Source organism: Schistocerca gregaria, chromosome 3, assembly GCF_023897955.1.
Source record: "Schistocerca gregaria isolate iqSchGreg1 chromosome 3, iqSchGreg1.2, whole genome shotgun sequence".
In the NCBI taxonomy this organism is placed as follows: Eukaryota; Metazoa; Arthropoda; class Insecta; order Orthoptera; family Acrididae; genus Schistocerca; species Schistocerca gregaria.
Genome location: NC_064922.1, coordinates 170,971,831 through 170,992,363, shown reverse-complemented (window position 1 = coordinate 170,992,363; position 20,533 = coordinate 170,971,831). Strand labels below are relative to the sequence as shown.

At 43.0% G+C, this 20,533-nt stretch overlaps 1 protein-coding gene across 1 annotated transcript in view; it reads right to left on the bottom strand.

The window, feature by feature from the left end:
• Positions 1 to 5,719: 5,719 nt before the first annotated feature.
• Positions 5,720 to 20,533, bottom strand: part of LOC126354462 (15-hydroxyprostaglandin dehydrogenase [NAD(+)]-like) — a 77,055-nt gene continuing 62,241 nt past the window's right edge. Inside the window, exons 6-7 of the mRNA XM_050004160.1 lie at positions 12,046 to 12,203; positions 5,720 to 6,451 (exon numbers count right to left, since the gene is read on the bottom strand). Of these exons, the coding sequence (XP_049860117.1) occupies positions 6,334 to 6,451; positions 12,046 to 12,203 (276 nt within the window). The 3' untranslated portion in view covers positions 5,720 to 6,333. The remainder of the gene's footprint in view (positions 6,452 to 12,045; positions 12,204 to 20,533) is intronic.

Below are 20,533 nucleotides of genomic sequence, written 5' to 3'. Positions count from 1 at the left end.
CTCCATGGCGCCGTCACATACCACATACATCGATTTCACTGTTTCTTCACAAGCAGGAAAAATTACGACCTCTACAGCTGCAGGGGGCTGCATTCTTTTCGCTACTATTTCAGCAGCTTTATAACTGTGCATTTTCAGAGATGGTTGCTGTCTGTGCTGTAGCTTTGGCCTGATTTTCTGATGATGAAATCAATCGGCTAAAATAGCTCTTATCTTTCTCAGATAACGGACCATGTTTGCTGTCCAATTGTCTTTTCAGTTTACAAGGGACCATGGATTCAATGCTTAGTTTTCTCCACACAGGTTACATTTTGGTAATTGATAGTTTTAAGGTCCGAAGGTTAAATAATACTCTACGAACTAACGAAATGTTCCAATAGGTTGCACTGCTTTCGCAAGACTTACATTTGGAATCAATTCATTCTCACTTTTGTCGGTGTTATTTGATTCCGTCACCGAGTCATCTTTAATGTTTTTCTTTTTAACCGAAAATTTATCCATACTGAAAAATTAACACACTAACCAGACCATGCACACACCAAAAATCAACCTCAGAATATGCCAGAACACGGGAAGAGAAGTTTTTCGCGCGCTAGGTGGAGGCTGTCATATTGTTGCTGACTCGTATTTTAGCTCCCTCTCACTGTTACCAACCCATATGTCAATGTGCCATGTGCCATGTGCTATGCTACATTGCATAGCATGGCGTGAGGCTACTGCTCTAAACTGTCAGTGTTCTATTAGTTTCACCCACAATGTAAGTTGTCCACGGATCTGAATAAAAAGAAAGCCATACCTGTGATATGCACTAGAATTAATCCTCACAGTACATATACTCATATGCATCCTGTTTATCTTGACCATCCCAAATTTGCCCAGAACCAAAGTAAAACATGCACCAAGCAAATGTTATTTAGCAACCAGGAGGACGTTAACCAGCGTGATTGCCTCTCTTGTAACTTTGACGAATGTACAGTGGCTGATGCATAGTGACCAGTTTCCGTCTAAAGTGCTGTGCAATTTCATTCATTTGTTCAGAATGGTAAGGCCGACAATGTTCGCCCACTTCAGTCAGTCGTTGAATTGCTGCGATGACAAAACCAAGACGCACGTCCTGCAATCTTTCTCATACGATTTCACTGAAACTGCTTGTTAAAAAAAATAGTTTTTGCGTTACTTATAGCTTTATATGTTATTTCCTTAATGGTCATAATTACTGTGATATTTCCATTTAAGTAAGACACTGTGCGAAATACGAAAAAGTTCGCAATTAAAAATATGATAATGCACTTGGTGCATATTACGGTTGCTGAATATGAAATTTAGCTAAGATATTGAATTTTTCGTTGGACTTGGATGGAGATCTCTATCTCTCACCAATCCTGAGGAAAATGACCTGATGTAGCACATTCATTTGCGATGGCGCGCGCCAGCGATCAAGCCAGAATGAAATATCCACCACATTCGTCATACGAGCGGAGTTTTTTTTTTTTTTAATTAGGAAGATGTGCTAAGATATCTCAATAATTTTATTTTTACATGAATGTCTGTACCTTAATCTACTTTTCTACATAATTTCCGTCCATATTGAGGCACTTGGCATATCGTTGTACCAGTTTTTGAATACCCTCCTCATAGAAGTCTGCCGCCTGACTTGCTAACCACTGCATCACAACTGTTTTGACTTCATCATCGTCTTGAAGACGCTGACCGCCCAGGTGTTTCTTCAAGTGCAGGAACACATGGTAGTCACTGGGCGCAAGATTGGGGCTGTACGGAAGATGATCTAGAGTTTCCCATCGAAAAGATGAGATGAGATCTTTGGTCTGATCAGCCACATGCGAACGGGCATTGTCTTGCAGCAAAACGATGCCTCGTAATGAGACAATCAATGCAGCAGCTTACTGTAAGACAATGCACAATCTGCTCCGTTCAATTCAGAACAAAAGACGTGGCAAGTTGAGCAAGGGCATCGTTTTACTACAAGACAATTCCCGTCCGCATGTGGCGAATCAGAGCAAAGATCTCATCACATCTTTTCGATGGGAAACTCTAGATCATCCTCCGTACAGCCCCGATCTTGCGCTCAGTGACTACCATCTGTTCCTGCACTTGAAGAAACACCTGGGCGGCCAGCATCTTCAAGACGATGACGAAGCCAAAACAGTGGTGATGGAGTGGTTAATAAGTCAGGCGGCAGACTTCTATGAGGAGGAGGGTATTCAGAAACTGGAACAATGTTATCACAAGTGCCTCAATACTGACGGAAATTATGTAGAAAAGTAGATTAAGGTACAGGTTTTATGTAAAAATAAAATTATTGAGATATCTTAGCACTTCTTTTTTAAATTTCAAAACGGTACATATTTAAAAAACACGCATCGTATTTCAGAAAAAAGGTTTGAGATATCGAAATGAGATTTTGGCAAATGATAGCACTCAGAGAGGAGAGTGTTTTGTCAAATTGTTATTATGCAAAACTTAATTATCTACTGTTTTATTCCACTAACTACAGACCCTAATTTTAATGGGCCATCGATAACTGGTGAAACGAGAAATGCTACAGGTTCTCGAACATCATAAGTTAAGACAATACACGTTTATTTTTGTACCAAGGATACGCTTTTTCATAAGCTATTGACCTTACTTTTAGTCAGTTCCTCATTTAATAAACTTAGTAAAGCACAGTTTCAGAATTCTCTTGCCACTGCGTATGTATGAATAGATGTTAGTAAGGTGAAACTGTGTAAACACCGCTGTGGTTTGACGAAAGACGTAAATTTTAACATGTAAACGAGATAAATAAAGGTTTTACTCAAAATTCGGCACTCATGACGCTTCTTTGAAAGTTAATCATGGTTAAAGAACATGGCGAAAATAAATCGCTGCTTTAGTTTTTTTCGGTGGAATCCTTTCTGGAGTCGAACGGAAGCAGAGGTGACAGTTGAGCTTTTCGAATGGTTCCAGTTCCGTAATGACTTTTTCTGTTTGTATTCACATGTCGAGTCACCACAGAAATTATGTGATATTCCTCCCGAATGTCCATGAATCATTTAGTGCAGTGAGCCTGTCGTTTGTGGAGAGAGATGGCTTTCAGAGACTGCTGGTGGGCTCGGTGTCAGTGGTTCAGTACTGGTTCACTGAGATGACTGCTGTGGCTGAAACTTACGTGAATGCTAAGAACAGTAGATCCTGGAATAGCTCTGTGAACAGAACTCGTCGTTTTGCTACTGGGTGTTCACTTAAGTTCTGGCCCAGCACATGTATATTTGCTCCACTCTTATAGGACGCGTGATCAGCGTAAGTGAAATAGGTCAGCGAATGAAACATCACCTATGGCGAGGCAGGCGCGAAGCGCTTTAGTGGAGCCAGCTGCATGCTGGCTTGTAATCATTTCGTGTGGTCGGTCTGGTTTGTGTTTGTGCACCGACCACTGTATTTACGCGCCGGCCCTTGTTATGAACCTTGGCCATAGACGTCTGGCTAGTACAGCAACTGGACTACCATTGCTGCTTGCTGTTCACTATGTATCCCAGGAGAAGTCCTGGGATACATCACCAATCTCTCCCCCCCCCCCCCCTTATGGAGGGATGACGGATCCATTTTGATGTCAGATTAGGATATGAGGATACGGAATATTGAACTTATGTTCTCGGAAACAATGTTGAAACAGTTTAGTAAGTCAGTGTGAACTCTAGCGATTGTTTTCCGTGTTAAACACCACGTGAGAAGTGGAGTGATTTGTGTACCAAGACTGAATTAGACAATCATAACTGACTGATTAATTCTACATAGAGCGAGCAACCTTAATGATTACATTTTATTGATGGAAATTACGAGACAAATTTCCAGCATAACCTGCATAAAAAGGAAAGTTTGCCAGTTCTGAAAGATTGCTGTTTGAATGGAGCATAAATGCTCCATTCAAACAGCAATTATTCCAATTTTGCAACATTTAGAGACTGCAGGGAGTAGATCTTAAAAAAAACGTAAAATAATCTGATCAAGAATCAAGTCATGTTGCTTCAAAGACGTATGAGGAAATCATCTAGTAGACGATAGTAATTCCCTTCCTAGTATGAACTTGTGTTACAGAGCTTCTGTTATGGAGTAGTTACATTCCTTAGGAAAGACATCTGGAAGTATCCTTCAGTAGGAATTTGTACAGGGATTTTTCCAGTACTTTTGAAATGTCATTGCAGAATTTGAAACAAATGTAAAGCCATAGAGATGTATGAAGTTCAATAGAACGAAGGACTCGACTTTAAGCTGTTCTGGCAAGTGACCATTTATTACAATAAAATGAAAAAAAACTTTTCTAATTTCCACCGACATCGCATCTTCGAAATTTGAAATGTCTAACTTCACTCGCGAATCGATGATTATGTAGTCAAAGGCTGCTGTGTTTCTCACCTTTTTGAATAGCACGGCACTGTGTTAGCGGTTAGGTTGAGAGTTAGTGGCCAATTTTGCAGCAGCTTTATGTTTTGTCAGCTTGTACTCGGATATTACAGAAATTTTAATGAAATAGCACTTACTTTACAAAATTTGTGTTAATGTGTTGTGTGTAACAGTTTGCAAACGTTACATAAGATTGTATGAAAACATTTTCTAGGATCTGATATGATTTACAAATTAAGCTATAAGTTTTTCTATTGATGATGGAGTATTGCTCCTTCTACTTTGTATAGTCTAAGCAGGTTTCCTGTTTTCCGAAAGGCAACACCGGAATTGTGAATGCATGTAGGACCCTGTCTAATTTATTTCATTGAACGAAAAACATGTTCACAAACTGAACCCGTAGAATGTGTAGCACTGCTCAAACTAACCCTGACATAAAAATATTTATAATCTTGTTTACCTAACGATTTAGTTTATCACGTATTTCTTCTTTTGTTGCTGGGTTCTTTTAGCGATGCTGAGTGTGAAAAAAAAACAAATAAAAATTATATGGCAAAGGAGAGAAAACTTTAAAACTGATGTAGGGTAGGTAGCATCCTCTCGAGCTGAACGAAGAATGAAAAATTCCGTCTGCCACCAGACCAACAGCTGGTTGCGGAAAAAGAAAACTTCACGGAGGCGTATAAACGAGCATGCATCCTTGCGTTGCGACACAAAACGTAGATGACCAGGTTGAATTCGTTCAAAGAGGAAATATTCCGTAAATAATTATTTCTAACCTTCCTCCTATCTCTCAATTATTTGCCATATCTCGTTATTTATTGGTTTTTCAGCCTCCACCTTTTCCCTAATCTACAAGGGTTCCTTTCTCCCTCTGATTTATAATGTTTTAACTTGAGTGTTATCTTAATGGTTAATCCAGTGCGAAAGTATATTCTACCCTCTCCTTATTTCCTCTAAATTTTATTGGACTCTCCAGCACTCAGATTTTTAGAATATAAATTCTGTCTCTTCTTCGACATTATTTCATACCTGTAAACATGTTCCTCTGTGCTTTGTATTAGTTTCCCGTGTTTATGATTTAAAACTTGCCACTGGCTTTCGTGTAGTAATGTCACAAGAGCAAATACCTTTATCTTTTTTTTTGCCACTTACTTCAACAGAGCATATTCGTAGACTATGCTTTGTAACATGGCAGCTTCCCCAGGAATAGCGTAAGGAAACAGAAAATGGAACTCTCATATTATCTACCATATAAAATATGAAGGTATGCAATTTAAATATGCAGAAGAATGAACGGTATAAGAGGCACAGAAAATGGAGGAATACACAAAAAGTTTATTTCTCACATCACACGAGTGCAGCCAATACCATCAGCAGCTACTATATCACATAGTATACAAAACATGTAGATTTTCAAATTACATATAGGATATAAACCATAAGAAAGAACATTGCACACTATACAGAAAAGGGAGAAGATTAGTGTCTTGCTTCATGTGAATACCAGGAGTACCATTAGGAACAATTACCATATAAGTTTGTCGCGTGAGTCAGGAAAGTCGATTGCCTGTGTGACACGTGACGAAATGCCTCAGTGGATCAGCCGCAGGTGGACATCTCTCCGCCATAGGATCTCGAGCCTGTGTTTATCGCAGTATCAGATGGTTATCTTACAAATGGGAGTTTCCAATTCTTCACCAACCGCAGATGTCTCTGGATCGAGCAAAGTTTTTGGTTTGTGGATGCTTTGTAGACGGAGCTGGATTGCCACTGTCGATCAGGAAATGATTTGCAGCAGCATTCGGAGGACAATGGTAGAATATTTTATGGTGCTAGACTGTTGGGGAGGTGAGTGCGCGCGAAGCAGCACGAGTGTGGGACTTGGGAGGATGAAGCTGCTGACGGCGTGGAGTTGAGCTGCTGGTGCGGTCACTTCTTCTGCACGCTCAAGGTCACCTGGCTGATGTCCCCATTGTGGACCAGCCACAGCGAGCCCGACTCACCCTCCCGGATGGCGCGCATCAGGCCCTCTGCGATGAACTCTGGCCTGTGGGCACGATGACACACTAGTTAACACATTATACACTACAACACCGAAAAGACAAGTCTTCGACTGACAGTCTTCTTGTCAACCATCTCTGTTGTCGTTAACACAGATAAACAAGCTGTCGATGACATTTCCTGCAAGACTGAAACAACGAGATTCGAAACCTTACGCGAACATCGATGATACTGGTGGAGCTACTCAAGTACAGTTCATGCCCCAGCCTCATAGTTTTCTTTCTTACAGTGCCTCCTGGTCTGGCACACAGTTTTAATCTGCCAGGAGGCTTGATGGGAAGCAGTGGCTTACAGATCTAATACGAAGGGCATTTCGGAAGTACATTATACGTCAGTGGTTCACAGGCGTCATGTCAGATAATGTTGTGAAAGCTGCACAGTATTTCAACGAGACAGCTGCTCCTCATCCTCATGTGCTTACTCAGATGTTGCTGTAGTTGCTCGCCACTATACAGGGTGAAAAGAATTTAAACCGACAAACACTGAGAGGTTGTAGGGGACATCAAAACAAATATTTTTCCCTAATGTCATTTTTTCCTATGAGGAGTATTTAAACTGGTAGAGAAAGATTTCCCTGGCGGCAAATTAATTAAACCAACAAACACTTTTCCATTTTTTATGACCAAGAGACAACACATTAACACAACCCAATTTCAATTACAGCATATTTTCAAATATGTCTCCATTGACACGTAAAAAAAAAGGTTACACCGTCGGATCATGATCTGTCTGACACGGGCAACAACCCCGGGAGTATCCTGAATTGTTCCTGCTGCTGCTACTATTCGGGCAACCAGATCCTCTTCTGATGCAACAGGAGTTGCGTAAACAAGGTTGCGCATCTCTCTCCACACAAAGAAGTCCAGAGGAGACATATCTGGGGATCGAGCAGGCCATGGTACAGGACCACCTATGCCAATCCACGTTTCTAAGAACCGTTGGTTCTGGAATCGAGGCACACGACGACTGCGCCCCGTCATGTTGGAACCACCGTCATGTTGTTGGGAGCAGGACGTTTTCCAGGAATTCTGGCAATACTCTGGCGAGAAAATTGTAATAGTGCCTGCCGTTTAATGACCGAGGTAGCAGATTAAACAGTCCCCAACAACACCGACCCACACATTAAAGAAGAACCGCACTTGATTAGCACTAGTAACTGTGGCATGTGGGTTATCCTCACTCCAAACATGCGAATTGTGCATGTTGAAGACTCCATCACGCTCGAACGTTGCTTCATCGGTAAACAACACAGAGGATGGAAATGTAGGATGCATTTCACACTGTTCCAGGTACCACCGCTAAAACTGTGCTCTGGGAGGATAATCAACTGGTTCCAGGTTGTGAACACGCTGTAGGTGAAATGGACGTAACAACTGCTCTCGAAAGACTGTTCTTACATTCGTCTGATTCGTCCCCATGGTACGTGCAATTGCACGAGTGCTGATTGAAGGATCCCGCTCCACATGCTGCAAGACAGCTTCCTCAAATTGCATCGTTCTTACCGTGCGACGGCGTCCCTGTCCAGGTAATCTACTAAACGACCCGGTCTCACGCAGACGTTGGTACACAGCAGCAAAGGTCGTATGATGAGGGATTCGGCGATTAGGATATTGTTGTTGATAAACCCGCTGTGCAGCTCGTCCGTTGTGATGCGCTACGTAGTACGCACCAACGATATCAGTGTACTCAGTACCTGTGTATCGCTCCATTAGTAAACAGAGACAATGCACTATTACATTGATTCACAGCAGTTGCCTACAACTGAAGAGCGTAATACGCCCTCTAAAAATTGAAGATCGTAATACGGCCTCTAACAACTGAAGAGCGTAATACGGCCTCCACCGGTTTAAATAATTCTCATAGGAAAAAATGACATTAGGGAAAAATATTTGTTTTGTTGCCCCCTGCAAGCTCCCAGAGTTTGTAGGTTTTAATACTTTTCACCCTGTATGTGCTGGCTCGCTAGAAAAACACAGGCGCCAATGGGTGGGGCTATAACGTCGTCGTAGATGAGTCATAGAGGACTTCGACAGGTAGAGCCCCCTACTGGGGAAACGGGCCACAGTTTTCGCATGCACATGAACAAATATCTGCCCAGTAGGCGTGTGGGTAGTGTTGGCGCTCAGCGCACACGTTACATATTGTCATGATAGACCAAGTAACTTTTACTGAATGCTTTACTACAAATCAAAGTGACACAGAAACACGACACTATTTTTCTACATAGTCACAAAGTCTCTGTAAACAACAGGTGAAGCATTCTACTAAAAGATCAGATCCCCAATGACAAAAATAGCTGCTTCGTCTTGGGGCCATTCGAGATCACTGTGTGAATGTCCTCATCCTCGGAAAATCTCTTTACCGTCAAGATGTTTTTAAGCTAGCCGAAAAATCGCATGGTGATCTGGACTCTGGGATCAGTATCGCCCGTATCTGTGAGGCCTGGGTTGATACAATTTCACTACAGCTGGACGCCACATTGCATCTGGTCTATATACCACCAGAATTTCACGGTGCATCTGTGGCGAATTGAGACATTCTGCGCTCAAGAAGACTACTGTTCTGCCTGCTTCAAATTTGGTTCAAAATGGCTCTGAGCACTATGGGACTTAACTTCTAAGCTCATCAGTCCCCTAGAACTTAGAACTACTTAAACCTAAGTAACCTAAGGACATCACACACATCCATGCCCGCGGCAGGATTCGAACCTGCGACCGTAGCGGTCGCGCAGCTCCAGACTGTAGCGCCTACAACCGCTCGGTTACTCCAGCCGGCTCAAATTTGGAATAGGCTTCCAGTTGCCACGCTATTTTAATCGCACTATGTAATGCGTCTGCTATCTGCACTGCAACAGAACTGTGTCTACAAGAAACCTAGAACGTGTGATTTCTTCTGACAATGAGCCACTGTTGTTTCGCAATGGTCTTAGCGTTGGATGACATGTGTAACTTACTTTCACGGATATCTACATACTACATGTACATTTACATAAAAATTATGTAATACTGAGTCACTGGAACGACTTAATAGGTTACACACAACGTCCTATACTTTTTCCAAATAAAGAAAAAAAATTGATATAAATACAGGGTGGAGCAAATAAAGGCGGGCCAGAAGAGTGGATACTATTGGACCTGACTCGCACACCACGTGTACGCCCTCCACTTGATCCACACCAGTTCAGAGCGTGGTGCGGGCTGTGTCAGTGTGAGTGGAGTTGTTAGCAGAGGTCAATCTGGTCACGGCCCTGGCTGGCCACCTAGGCTACCTGATCAGTCAGTGTGTGATTTCTGTGTGTGGTGTGCTCTCAAGTCTAATCCTGAAGGTTTTCAAGAACTGCAGCAAAACATATCGGATGAGACTGAAGCAATTCCAGCAGTCCAGCTTCGATCCGCCTTCAGCAACTTGCTCACCAGCGCCCAAAACTGCCAAGATATGAATGAATGGTGGTCACTTTCAATATCCGCTCTACTCAGGTTAGTACTGTATTTCCTTTGCTGTGTTTCTTTGTACCCTGGAATTCTGTTCTCCGAGCCACTTTTATTTGCTCCACCCTGTACAGAAGAAATATTGAATTTAATTGATGAAAGGAGAAAATATAAAAATGCAGTAAATCAAGCAGGGAAAATGGAATACAAACGTCTCAAAAATGAGATCAGCAGAAAGTGCAAAATGACTAAGCAGGGATGGCTAGAGGACAAATGTAAGAATGTAGAGCCACATATCACTATGGGTAGGATAGATACAGCCTACAGGAAAATTAAAGAGACGTTTGGAGAAAAGAGAACCGCTTTATGAATATCAAGAACTCACATGAAAGCCAAGTTCTAAGCAAAGAAGGGAACGCTGAGAGGTGGAAGGAGTATATAGAGGGTCTATGCGAGGGTGACGTTCTTGAGGGCAATATTATAGAAATGGAAGAGAATGTAGATGAAGATGAAATAGGAGATACGATACTGCGTGAAGCGTTTGACAGAGCACTGAAAGACCTGAGTCGAAACAAGACCCCGGGAGTAGACAACATTCCGTTAGATCTACTGACGGCCTTGGGATAGCCAGTCCTGACAAAACTCTACCATCTTGTAAGCAAGATGTATGAGACAGGCGAAATACCCTCAGACTTCAAGAATAATATAATAATTCCAATCCCAAAGAAAGCAGGTGTTGACAGATATGAAAATTACCGAACTATTAGCTTAATAAGCCACGGCAGCAACATACAAACACGAATTCTTTACAGACGAATGGAAAAACTAGTAGAAACCGACCTCGTGGAAGATCAGTTTGGATTCTGTACAAGTGTTGGAACACGTGAGGCAATACTGATCCTACGACTTACCTTAGAAAATAGATTCAGGAAAGGAAAAACTACATTTCTAGCATTTGTAGACTTGGATAAAGCTTTCGACAATGTTGACTGGAATACTCTCTTTCAAATTCTAAAGGTGGCAGGGGTAAAATACAGGGAGCGAAAGGCTATTTACAATTTGTACAGAAACCAGAGGGCAGTTATAAGAGTCGAGGGACATGAAAGGGAAGCAGTGGTTGGGAAAGGAGTGAGAGAGGGTTGTAGCCTATCCCCGACGTTATTCAATCTGTATATTGAGCAAGCAGTATAGGAAACAAAAGAAGAATTTGGAGTAGGAATTAAAATCCTTCGAGAAGAAATAAAAACTTTGAGGTTCGCCGACGACATTGTAATTCTGTCAGAGACAGTAAAGGACTTGGAAGAGCGTCTGAACGGAATGGACAGTGTCTTGAAAGGAGGATATAAGATGAACATCAACAAAAGCAAAACGAGGATAATGGAATGTAGTCGATTAAATCGGTTGACGTTGAGGGTATTAGATTAGGAAATGAGACGCTTAAAGTAGTAAATAAGTTTTGCTGTTTGGGGAGCATAATAACTGGTGATAGTCGAATTAGAAAAGATATAAAATGTAGACTGGCAATGGCAAGGAAAGCGTTTCTGAAGAAGAGAAATTTGTTAAGTTCGACTATAGTTTTAAATTTCAGGGAGTAGTTTATGAAAGTAATTGTATGGAGTGTCGCCATGTATGGAAGTGAGACGTGGATGGTAAATAGTTTAGACTAGAAGAGAATAGAAGCTTTCGAAATGTGGTGCTACAGAAGAATGCTAAAGATTAGATGGGTAGATCACATAACTAATGAGGAGGTATTGAATAGGATTGGGGAGAAGGAAAATTTGTGCCACACGTTGACTAGAAGAAGGGATCGGTTGGTAGGACATGTTTTGAGGCATCAAGGGATCACAAATTTAGCATTGGAGGGCAGCGTGGAGGGTAAAAATCGTAGAGGGAGGCCAAGAGATGGATACACTAAGCAGATTCAGAAGGATGTAGGTTGCAGTAGGTACTGGGAGATGTAGAAGTTTGCACAGGATAGAGTGGCATGGAGAGCTGCATCAAACTCTGGACTGAAGACCACAACAACAACTACAACATGAAGAAAACCAGAGAGGCTCCTCCATTAGGGTCTCCTCGTAAGACGACTGTTTGTGAACACACAGAGAGACCCCACGTATGACACTAGAGAACGCAGCAGGGAGTGCGTACTTACTTGTTGTAGGTCCCCGCGACCTTGATGGCTTCGGCGAGTACGGGTGCCAGGTAGTCGTGCAGCAGGTACTGCTGGGCGTCGTTCATGAGCGGCGTGTCAGCAGGCCCGGGGCACACCGCCACCACCGACACACCGGTCAGGTCCGCGTGTACAGAGTCCTGCAGGCAGTGGCAATGCGGGCCCTGAGTCTCAGGCCGGTATTACACTACCGTATTTTATTGTCAAAGCTGATATGTCAAGTACACTACTGGCCATTAAAATTGCTACACCAAGAAGAAATGCAGATGATAAACGGGTATTCATTGGGAAAATATATTATACTAGAACTGACATGTGATTACATTTTCACGCAATTTCGGTGCATAGATCCTGAGAAATCAGTACCCAAAACAACCACCTCTGGCCGTAATAACGATCATGATACGCCTGGGTATTAAGTCAAACAGAGCTTGGATGGCGTGTACAGGTACAGCTGCCCATGCAGCTTCAACACGATACCACAGTTCATCAAGAGTAGTGACTGGCGAATTGTGACGAGCCAGTTGCTCGGCCACCATTGACCAGACGTTTTCAGTTGGTGAGAGATCTGGAGAATGTGCTGGCCAGGGCAGTAGTCGAACATTTTCTGTATCCAGAAAGGCCCGTACAGGAGCTACAACATGCGGGTGTGCATTATCCTGCTGAAATGTAGGGTTTTGCAGGTATCGGATGAAGGTTAGAGCCACGGGTCGTAACACATCTGAAATGTAACGTTCACTGTTCAAAGTGCCGTCAATGCGAACAAGAGGTTACCGAGACGTGTAACCAATGTCACCCTGTACGATCACGCCGGGTGATACGCCAGTATGGCGATGACGAATACACGTTTCGAATGTGCGTTCACCGCGATGTGGCCAAACAATGATGCGATCATCACGATGCTGTAAACAGAACTTGGATTCATCCGAAAAAATGACGATTTGCCATTCGTGCACCCAGGGTCGTCGTTGAGTACACCATCGCAGGCTCTCCTGTCTGTGGTGCAGCGTCAAGGGTAACTGCAGCCATGCTCTCCAAGATGACAGTCCATGCTGCTGCAAACGTCGTCGAACAGTTCGTGCAGATTTTTGTTGTCTTGCAAACGTCCCCATCTGTTGACTCAGGGATCAAGATGTGGCTGCACGATCCGTTACAGCCATGCGGATATGATGCCTGCCATCTCGACTGCTAGTGATACGAGGCCGTTTGGATCCAGCACGGCGTTCCGCATTACCCTCCTGAACCCACCGATTCAATATTCTGCTAACAGTCACTGGATCCCGACCAACACGAGCAACAATGTCGCGATACGATAAACGGCAATCGCGATAGGCTACAATCAAACGTTTATCAAAGTCGGAAACGTGATGGTACGCATTTCTCCTCCTTACACGAGGCATCACAACGTTTCACCAGGCAACGCCGGTCGACTGCTGTTTGTGTTTGAGAAATCGGTTGGTTCAAATGGTTCAAATGGCTCTGAGCACTATGGGACGTAACATTTGAAGTCATCAGTCCCCTAGAACTTAGAACTACTTAAACCTAACTTAGGACATCACACACGTCCATGACCGAGGCAGGATTCGAACCTGCGACCGTAGCAGTTTCGCGGTTTTGGACTAAAGCACCTAGAACCGCTTGGCCACTCCGGCCGGCAAATCGATGGAAACTCTCCTCATGTCAGCACGTTGTAGGTGTCGCCACCGGCGCCAACCTCGTGTGAATGCTCTGAAAAGCTAATCATTTGCATATCACAGCATCTTCTTCCTGTCGGTTAAATTTCGCATCTGTAGCACGTCGTCTTCGTGGTGTAGCAATTTTAATGGCCAGTAGTGTAAATTTTGGCAGCGGTGGTCATCGGAAGAAGATCGGGCTCTGTCGCATCGTACTGTATCTTCAGCAGCGATTTGAGAAGCGATTGCCACAACAGTGACACGAACTGCTACAAATCGGTTACTTCAAGCACAGCTCCGAGCCACACGCCCTGTAGCGTCGGCTCCAGTGACCCCAAACCACCGCCATTTGCGACTTTGCGACTTCAGTGGTGTCAAGCGAGAACTCATTGGAGGGCAGTGTGGAGGAGTGCTGTGTTCCTTCACCAGAGCTACTTCTGTCTCGGTAACAGTGACGACTGGGCGTTGGTTAGGAGGAGGACAGTAGAAGGTCTGCAACCAACCTGTCTGCATGCTAGACACACTGGACATACACTTGGCTTTGAGGCCTGTAGTGCGATTTCGTATGACAGCACAAGCGCTCTCCTGGTTATCCCACGCAACCTGACTGCAGAATTATACGTCGATCTGATGATTCGAACTGTTATTTCCCAGGGGATGATTTCCAGAAGGGTAGCGTCTGCCCACATACCGCCATTGCAACCCAACATGCCCTCTACAGTGTCGACATGTTGCCTTGCCCTGCTCGGTTACCAGATTAGTCTCCAACCGAGCACATATGGGACATCATCGGACGGCAACTCCTGCCGGCTGTTGTGGTTCTAGGCGCTTCAGTCCGGAACCGCGTGCCTGCTACGGTCGCAGGTTCGAATCCTACCTCGGGTATGGATGTGTCTGATGTCCTTAGGTTAGTTAGGTTTAAGTAGTTCTAAGTTCTAGGGGACTGATGACCTCAGATGTTAAGTCCCATAATGCTCAGAGCCATTTGAACCATTTTTTGAACGAGCACTCCAGCATCATCCACAACCTGCGTTTACCTTCCCTGTATTGACCGACCATGTTCAACAACTATGGAACTCCATCCCATGTTTGCATGCATGCATTCAACATTCTGCAGTTACACAATTTATTAATGTACCAGAATTTCACATTTGCAAAGGTTTATCTCGCGCGTACATTAACCCGTAATCCTGCACTGTTAGTAATTGAAATATGTTACGTACACAAACGTAGTTCAGAAATTTCATGACTCTACATTTATTAATTTTTGGTGTTGCGATTTTCCCCGTCTGTGTACATACATACAAACGTATCAAAACTGTTTACAAGACAATACAAAGAGCCTGTTTGTCTTATACAGCGTCCTTTTTTCTTTCTAAGCAGCAAATAACGTATTCTTCTCCTTCAATAGAGGTCAGTTTTTCACCTTTAAAAGACATTATTTAATGGAACGTGATTCGTCAATGGATGTTACTACTTATAAACAGTGCAGGCTTTTTCTCTGTCCTGGTAACATAAAACTTAAGTCACCTTTCGCTCTCAGATAACTGTGCCTCTCTTGTGGAGGTGCAGTCGATGAAAACACGACGAAGTAGGAGAGAGTGTTCTACCTCAGAACATTTACCAGAGTTCCAGCCCTCTAATACAAGTCCATTTTACAGGGTGAGTCACTAACTATTGCCACCTAGAATAGCCCCGAAAGTATGATAGTAGCTGAAAAGTTTGTGGGACAAATTTTGCATGGGTTTTATGTTGCTAGGTGGGATCGCGTCAGAGATATGAAGCTCAACATTGTTTTTTAATTGAGATGCTATAGTTTGGTACTTATTTTCTGATAGCGACTATCGAGACCAATCCAGTAATGTTTAAAAATAAGGTATTTGAAGGTCAATCAAGGTCAAACAGGTGGCATGAACGTCGATTTACAGAAGGTGTTCAAAGTGATGACCATTGCTATCAATGCAGTGCTGCAATCTTCTGATGGTGGATTGTATGGTATTCTTTATCACATCGGCACTTGTCGAAGCACATGCTCTGTCAATTCCCTCTCGTATATCGTGCAAATAGTAAATATTCGCCGAATACGGCGTATCCATGTAACGTGCCACTAACATGCAAACACCATTCGACGGTTTCGCAATAAACACTAATAGGAATGGTAAGACTAGTATCATCGTATCAAGCGAATGTGAATGATGTATTCCTTCGAAGAACAAGTCGATATGCTTCTCATTTACAGAGAATGCCAACGAAATTCAGTGAGATCTAGAGACTTATATGCCGAAAGATATCCTCAACGTACTCACCCTACATGTCGTACATGTGTATGATAAATTGAGAACAACTGGAGCTTTAGCGCATCGTAAACATATCCGGTAAAGGAATGTTACTAACGAGGACGCGGAAATTGGTACTCTTGCCACTGTGGTTGGAGATCCTTGTGTTAGTTCGCGTCAGATCGCAAGGGAATCTGGCGTGAGCCAGAGTAGTGTTGTTCGTGTTCTGCATCGCCATAAATATCCTTAGCATATCAGTCTCCACCACGAATTAACTGGTACGGATTGTATGCGTCGCGCTGAATTCTGCCAATGGACTCGACTTCAGATTCAGAGGGATGACACATTTATTAATTTGATTTTATTTACTGACGAGACGACATTCACGAACCTTGGAAATATTAATTTGCATAACATGCATTATGAGGCAATTGAAAATCCATGTTCGCTGCCGCAAGTTGCACACCAAAGGACAGAATTATAGGCCCGTATTTCATTGAAGGAAATCTTAATGGTAGGAAGTAACGACATTCCTGCAAGAAACATTAAGTCTGTTATTGGAAGAAATACCTTTAGGACCAAGGAACAGAATGTGGTATCAACACTATGGGTGTTCGATACATTTTTCGCTGATGGCTAGAAATGAGTTGCAGAGACAATTCCCAAATCGTTGGATTAGACGCATATGAGATGAGTCGTGGCCGGCTCCTTCACCAGACTTGATGCCTCAGGATTTTTTCTTGTGGGGATTCGTAAAAGACATTGTTTATAAAGACGTTCCAACTACACCTGAAGATATGTGAGAGAGAACTGTCAGAGCGTGTGCTTCGATGAGTGCTGATGTGATAAGGAATACCACTCAATGCATGATAAGAAGATTACAGCACTATATTGATACCAATGGTCATCACTTCGAACACCTTCTATAAATGGACGTTCATGCCACCTTTATGACCTTACTGTTAAACATTACTGGATTGGTCACGATAGCCGCTATCAGAAAATAAGTACCAAACTATAGCATGCCATTTAAAAAACAAAGTTGAGCTTCATATCTTTGAAGCGACCCAACCTAGCAACAAAAACCCAACGTCATATTATGGCCCCTGTTGTCCCATGCAACTTTTTTCCCACGAACATTTCAGCTCCTGTCATACTTTCGGCGTTATTCTAGGTGGCAATAGCTACCAATACAGTGCCAACCAATAGTCAGTATTGCCCAGAAGTTGAACTACAACATCTTCAGGACACGTTACACGAGGAGAAAGTTTTTCAAAAGGAATATTCAGATAAATTTCATAGAAAGCTTACAACAATTACGCTGGATGCTCCATTCTCCAGTGATCTCATCTTGTACCGGGCCATACGTCTTGCTCAAGACTTTCCGAGCGAAAACGAGAAGGTTATTTAAGTTTCTTTTGCTGGACTCTCCAAGTTCCACAAACATGCAGCCCTACGGGTTAGGCCAGTGTTTTGTACAACCGAAGTACGAAATCCCTTGAGAGACCGCGCGATTTAAAAAGCTGTCTCATACTGAAGTATGATCGGTTTGCGGCAGGGGTCTTCGTTTTTATTTCTGCCTCACACGGTGTTCCCTCTGTAAAGATAACCCCAGATGTTTGAATGGTCGGGTTCAGGCAAGCGGAGGCTGGAGTGGGTCTCACGGATATGGATGAGTTCTGATCATCAGCAGATACACATTTCATTCACGAGGAGGCCGATTCTGTTGGGTGCTGTCTCCATGCTGTCGCTCTACCACTTTTTCCTTAGATCCGAACAACAGATTCATGTCGGTAGCAGATGAGAGATGTGTGATTTTTCTCACCGTATGACTCGATTCCCTCGAAGTTCTTATGAAAAACTTTCCTTATTATCTTTTAGAGTGCCAGGTAGAACAATATTAGATACACACCATCGCACACACAGCTTTGAAGACCACAGTTGGTTGCAAGGAAGAAAACTTATCCCAATGCAAAAAGCTTTTAATAAAATAACTGGAAAAGAATGTGTGTTGTAAGAGGTCCCTGACTAAGGAATTTGCCGGCCGGAGTGGCCGTGCGGTTCTAGGCGCTACAGTCTGGAACCGAGCGACCGCTCCGGTCACAGTTTCAAATCCTACCTCGGGTATGGGTGTGTGTGATGTCCTTAGGTTAGTTGGGTTTAATTAGTTCTAAGTTGTAGGAGACTGATGACCTCAGAAGTTGAGTCGCATAGTGCTCAGAGCCATTTGAACCATTTGAACTAAGGAATTCATTACTAGCGCACTGGAGCAGATGTAATTTCGATGGGTTGCTCACGCGCTGCCTGCGATATATAACCTATAGGAGAATCTCAGTCCAGAGAGCAGTGTTGGCTGCAGTAGGATCTGTGTCAGTAGTAGTGGTAGTAGCTAACAGTCTGGTGTATGGAGTTGGCGGAACAGGTGGTGGGGAGCAATGGCGGTGCTTGAGCGATGTAATATAAGGTAAAAGCAGCCGCGAGCATATGTAGATTGTTACAATAAAATTTTTACTATTGTTATATTAAGTCCCATGTAAATTTTTCAAAAAAATCTTTTAATAGTAATGTTTTCTATAAAATTAACTTTTTGACAATCATTCATCTGAATTTAAAGGATTTACTAATTTCTGCAATCCATCGTCATCCCGATTATCGTAAGGAAAAATCTGTTGTTTCTTTCTATACATGACAAATCTAGCGGCCAGCATTGCGCTGGGCTGTGCCAGAAAAAAATTCTTATAGGAGTAGATATATACGTGTTATTCGGCGACTTCATAGAGGTAAGAATTTTCAATTCAGTATGGTCTTTCAGGGCCCCGACGCAGCACTGCTGACGTCCAAATTTAGCAGTTTAGATTCGCAGTCAGTTAATTATTGAAAGGCTACATATGAATCACATCTTTTATTGAGAGGTTAGTCACGTTATTATTGCGAGGTTACGGAATAATAAATTGTTGGGAGGGTACACTGAATGTGAATGTTGTGCTTATTTTTATTGTTGGGAGGTTACAATGTGAATGTGTGTCAGAAATATTAATCAGTAAATTACATATTCCAGTGACATATTAAGCCTCAAGTTCATCTATGACAATGAAAACAGGTCAAAGCACTGAAATAAAATTTCTGCCAAGGCTGGTATTCAAACCCAGGGCTGAGGTGTGAACTGGTGTTTGTATTGAGGAAGGAGATGTACTAGGGTAATCTGTGCAGGTGTGTTAGCCACAGTGCCAGGAAGCTGTAGTGGTTAGCGCACCTACCTAGTGAACTGATGCCAGTCTCTAACGTCCCGCCGGTGTCGGTTGCGCACGTCGCACCACAGCTCTCCCATGTGTCGACCTTCATTCTTGATTACAGCTATGTCAGCTCGAACCTCTCCGCCACACGTCCACCAAAGGCGAAAGATTCTTATACCAACCTTCCGCGGGCTGTTACTCATAATGTGGTGGAAAACAAGTACTCTACGTTTCATTGGCCAAGAGTGTGGAAAACGATACACCACAACTTTCTGTCATCCACGGTGCGTTCGATCAGATCGCCAACAAAAAATATGCCACACGACAGCGACTCCACACTATTGGACTGGCAGACTCCGATGAACATCGTTTTACTTGCGCATCATCGTCCGGAGTTTGGCGACTAACACAGAAGACATTGGCTTGTTACCTCCGGGTCACACCTGATATGATTGACCCTCAGACCCTACTCGGTCCAGATGAAACTTACTTTCCGATCGCAAAATATCATGGTTCAAAGGACTTACCGTCGCCTATATCTTTAGCGACGGAGAGAAAGAGCAGCTTGATTACTGGTGGTTCCTACAAAATGCTCACATTGCCCTCGAACGCACAGCGAAATACCGTACGCTCTTGGCAAATTATTTACGCAGCGTTTTCGTTAACCCCCCACTCAGCTGGAGAGTGCCAAGCTGCGGTTAATGTTCTGTGCCGCATCCCACTAAAGGCTGAACGTTCTGCTTTGTCAGCCATGAGCGAAGGAAGAGACAAACTGCTGCAAGAATGCTGTTTCCCTTGAGGCACTAGCGAAGCAGAATGCCTCCGTTGCAGATGCCCTTCAAAGGCGCTGTTGGAGATATCAGATAACGATGGGAAAGCACCAAGTGGAACCAGTTACATTTATTGAAGAACCTTTTAGTTAGAACTGCATCAGTGATTTACATTTTTATTTTTTGATTACTCTTTTATGCCATGCCACCTTTATTGTTGTAACACTTACTTGTAACACTTAGTTACTAGAATTCTCATTTGTACACGTTTCCTAAATGTAATCATATAAAAAATTAAATAAATACATTAAAAAAGTGAGAAACAGACCCCGGTTCGAATACTGGCGTAGGTAAAATTTTTAATACAATGCTTCGGCCTCTGTTCATCGTCGTAGATGAAGTATTGACAGAAACATCACAGCTTCACATGATGTAGCGTCAGGAGTCACTGGTGAGTGTGTGTGTTGTAAAGAAAACATGTTGTGTGTGGTACTGATTAGTCTAAAATTAAAAAAGTA